General features: G+C 51.7%; 1 protein-coding gene across 1 annotated transcript in view; it reads left to right on the top strand.

Moving 5' to 3' along the window:
* LOC100743820 (homeobox protein caupolican-like) overlaps nucleotides 1–3,635 on the top strand; it is an 80,305-nt gene that overhangs the window by 66,181 nt on the left and 10,489 nt on the right. The window contains exons 7-8 of the mRNA XM_033319194.1: nucleotides 6–349; nucleotides 468–549. Coding sequence (XP_033175085.1) covers nucleotides 6–349; nucleotides 468–507 — 384 coding nt within the window. The 3' untranslated portion in view covers nucleotides 508–549. The remainder of the gene's footprint in view (nucleotides 1–5; nucleotides 350–467; nucleotides 550–3,635) is intronic.

Here is a 3,635-nt window from a genome sequence, read left to right as displayed (position 1 = left end):
CCGAGGTTGGTACGGACACTCCACCCCAAACACCGCCCAACATGAAGGTGGCTACACCGAATGGAGTGATCCAGGCACCACCGGGCGGTTACTGCACTGGTGGCAACAGCAACGCAACGACCAACGGTAATCCGAATCCGTACGGGCCGAGTCATCCGGCTGCCGGCGGCTATTTGTCGACCAGTTCCGGTTCGGCCAGCAGCGGTTCCTCCTTCAGCTCCAGATTACAGGCATCGCCTCATAAGGATTTCTCGCCGGCGGGACAGAACTCCATTCTGCACCAGCATCAGACCACTGCCAGCTTACCGCCCACGGAGGCCACCACTGCGTTCAAACCGTTCTACAAGGGGTAGGTGGACCAACCTCGTTTCCAACCTTGATAGTTCGATCCACGCAGACACCGCGTGTATAAACCACCGTGGTATAGAAATAGGAACAGGGCTAACGTTCGAAATCAACTGTTACAGCTCGCAGTCCATGGGTAGCGGATTCGTATCGCCGGTCTAAGGCACCTTGGGTCGATTCCGGATCACCGTCGCGATCCTCCAGGTGAGTGGAACCTCTCCGCTCTCTTTGTCGCCCGGCTAAAGCCTCGATTTTTTGCCACTTAACGAACCAGATCTTCCGATCTCTCTCGAACCTACGCCGTATGCCTGGATCGCCTTAGGGCAACGTCGCGTCGTCGGATAGAATTCCTGATATACGTGTCGTCGCGTCGAGAACATATCACGAAAGAATCACTGTACGGTCAGAGTGAAAAAACACCTCGTATGCCGATGTCTACAGAGGGGACTCGATGACAAATCATAAGTACATTGACGACGCTAATCGCGTGCCTCGTGTACCACCACGAGGTGCGATCGCAATAATTCATTTCGCGAACGAGAAGCGGGAAACGCGTGGATGCACGGCAGAGAGGACGGCTGTCACGGTACACTGGCGCGTAATAGATTTGCAAATCGGCGGAATGGAGTATCTCGTCGCGAGAGCTTTTCGCGGTACGTGGTCGCGAAAATCGATAAGAAATTAATATTGGATGCTGTCAATGAGTCGTTAGGGTTGGCCTTTCGATTGTTTAAATAATAATGAGCATCGAGTATCGAGCCGAGCTCGGTCGGTGAACGGATCGGGAGAGTACGAGCGGGAAGCGGAGAAAGAAAACGGGAGAGGAGAGAGGCTATCGCCACCTCCTTGACAGTGACAAATGGACGGAGATTTCAATCAGTGAATGGAATCACCACTGGCTGGCCGCGTCTTTCTCGCGCGCGCAACCCATCGCGTTATGGCCACGCTCTTCCGAGCTTGTTTGCCTGTGTGTAAAGTAGCGTGTGTACGTTTGTGTGCCGTAGAACACATCGCACTCTCTACCGGGCACACCTCAACCTGTCGCGTTGCTGACTGAACGACCGACCGCACGGTCCTCTCGCGTACTATGTATCCTCTCACAGAGTGGAACGCGCCGCACTCGAATTCGCTGGAATAAGACGCGCAGCATTTCGAGAACGTGGAACGTGGCGAGGTCACGATGATACTCGGTTGATGGATCTCTGGCTTTCGGGAGTGGCTTTGGGAAAGCGGTGCGGTTTCCTCTTCTTGATTAATTCTTGGGAGGATAGTCCCAGTTGATATGCAAATTCGTTTGTCTTTATCGTTGATTGGGAGTTCGTTCTATTTAGAAAGAGGGTATGAAAGCGTATTTAATCGAATAATATTGGATCGCAATGACACCGTTAGGTCTTCGGTAGCAACGAAAACGATGGGTTTGTTAATCTTTCAATGAATTCGAAACCACGTAGCGGTTTCGTTAGAAACCAGTCATGGAACGTTCAAGTCACTTATCTCTCGTCTTCTGCTATGATTCGTCGCTTTCTTCGTCCGCGCATCGTAGATAAATAAGAAACGCTGAAATTAGGCAGATATACCTATCTACCTTCGCTATCGGTATCTTTCAACGACCCGTTAATAGAAAGAAGAGATAGAAAAGTAGTCGACCAAGTAGTTAATCGGCTCCGAGATATCGCGGCTTCATACCACTCGCGACAATGTAAAAAAAGAAGGAGAACGAGATTCGTCGCCAAGTCTCTTTCCTACTCCGATTTTTTTCTGCCTTCTTTCGTCGCGTATTTCGAAGGCATCGCTGGTTTCAAGGTTATCTGATTCGTCGATGTTGTAAACACATCGGGACCAGTTTTTTCAAACAAGAAGCAAGGAGCAACGAAGAAGAAACGGGAAGGACAAGACAGGCCATTACAGATCCGAATCACGGTTCGAAAGAAACAATCAAACACCGTTCGATGAAAATGCCTGTTGTTCGTCGACACTTTGATAATTCTGGCATCGTGAAGAATCAAGAGTCGTTTGCAAACATCAGGCGTATCAATTAGCGTCGCGTCGTTCGTTTGGTTGGAAACGAGCAACTTTCCCGCATTATTCACCGGGATAGAGACGGCTACGACGACGACGAAACGCCGAACGAGGATCAACTCGAGACACGACTAGGCGAAGGTGCAACGAGGAGGACGATCTCGTCTTCTCTTCTTCGTCTTCTGTTCGTAGCTCGACCGACCGAAACAAGCGGAGGAAGAAAGAGAAGGAAGGTTAACGGAACGCGGAGGAACGGAGAATCAGAGAGAAAGAGACGCTACCTTCGAAAGGAACCGGGTGTTAGCCGGTACTCTTATCGCGTGGCGATCTGATCCTAATTTATAGCCGCGTCCCAAATAAACTAGTTTTCGCTGTCGTCACCTCGGTCCTCTCTCCTCATTTCCTCTCCTCTGGGCCTGTGTATGGACCAAGGAACATTTGGGGCCTCGTGGCGTCTGGACGCTTATAACTCTCCTCTCTCGCGTCCAAAACACCGAACTCTCCCTCCTGGACCCTCTCTCCTCCTTCTCAGCTCTTCTCAAACCTGTGCTCAACCTGCGAGCTATGGCTACAGGCAGCCAGGTATACGTATAAGCTCCAGATCGTACGAGAGAGTGCCCCTTGTTGCACCTACCTGCCGGACCTGTGTGTTTCTTTTTTTCGGTTCTGCTGTTCCTCTCGACGAACCAGCGCAGCGACGGAAAACGAAGGAAGAAAAGAGAGATCGGAGCTTAAATGGCGCCGCGTGGAACGAAGAAGAAAAACACCTTCGACACCCGTGGCCTATAATTGCCAATTAGCCCGGGGATATTTAATTGCCATTAGGCTGGGTGGTGAACTCCCGATCTGGGTCCGGCGATCGCTCTTCCTGATCTCAACCGAGCAACACCGACCGCGATATTTACACGATCGCGCCGGATCTGCATAAAATTCGCGACCACCAGCCGTACCGTCGACGTCGTTGTCTACGTTGCCTCCGCGAACGCGACAGGATAGCCGATCTTTTTAACAGCTACGAGATTCCGGTAGGATTCAGGTGTCTCCTCGATAAATCCTACCGGGACGTCGCGTCGTCGCGATTCCTCCGCCCCTTCTCCGTGTTGTCCACGATCCTCGCGAGAAACCGCCACCGCGCAGTTTCTTCTTTCCTCCTTCTTCTTTCCTCTTCGTCTCGATGAGAGGCCATCGCCGCGTTTCTGGAATTCCCGGCAGGCGTTTCACCGCCTGGTCGCCTCCGAGACCGCGTCCTTCTTTGTCCTCGACCCCCATTT

This window comes from Bombus impatiens, unplaced genomic scaffold (assembly GCF_000188095.3).
Source record: "Bombus impatiens unplaced genomic scaffold, BIMP_2.2 scf_0136, whole genome shotgun sequence".
NCBI classification, from domain to species: Eukaryota; Metazoa; Arthropoda; class Insecta; order Hymenoptera; family Apidae; genus Bombus; species Bombus impatiens.
Note: the sequence above shows the minus strand (reverse complement) of the source record. Positions and strands in the feature narration are given on the sequence as shown.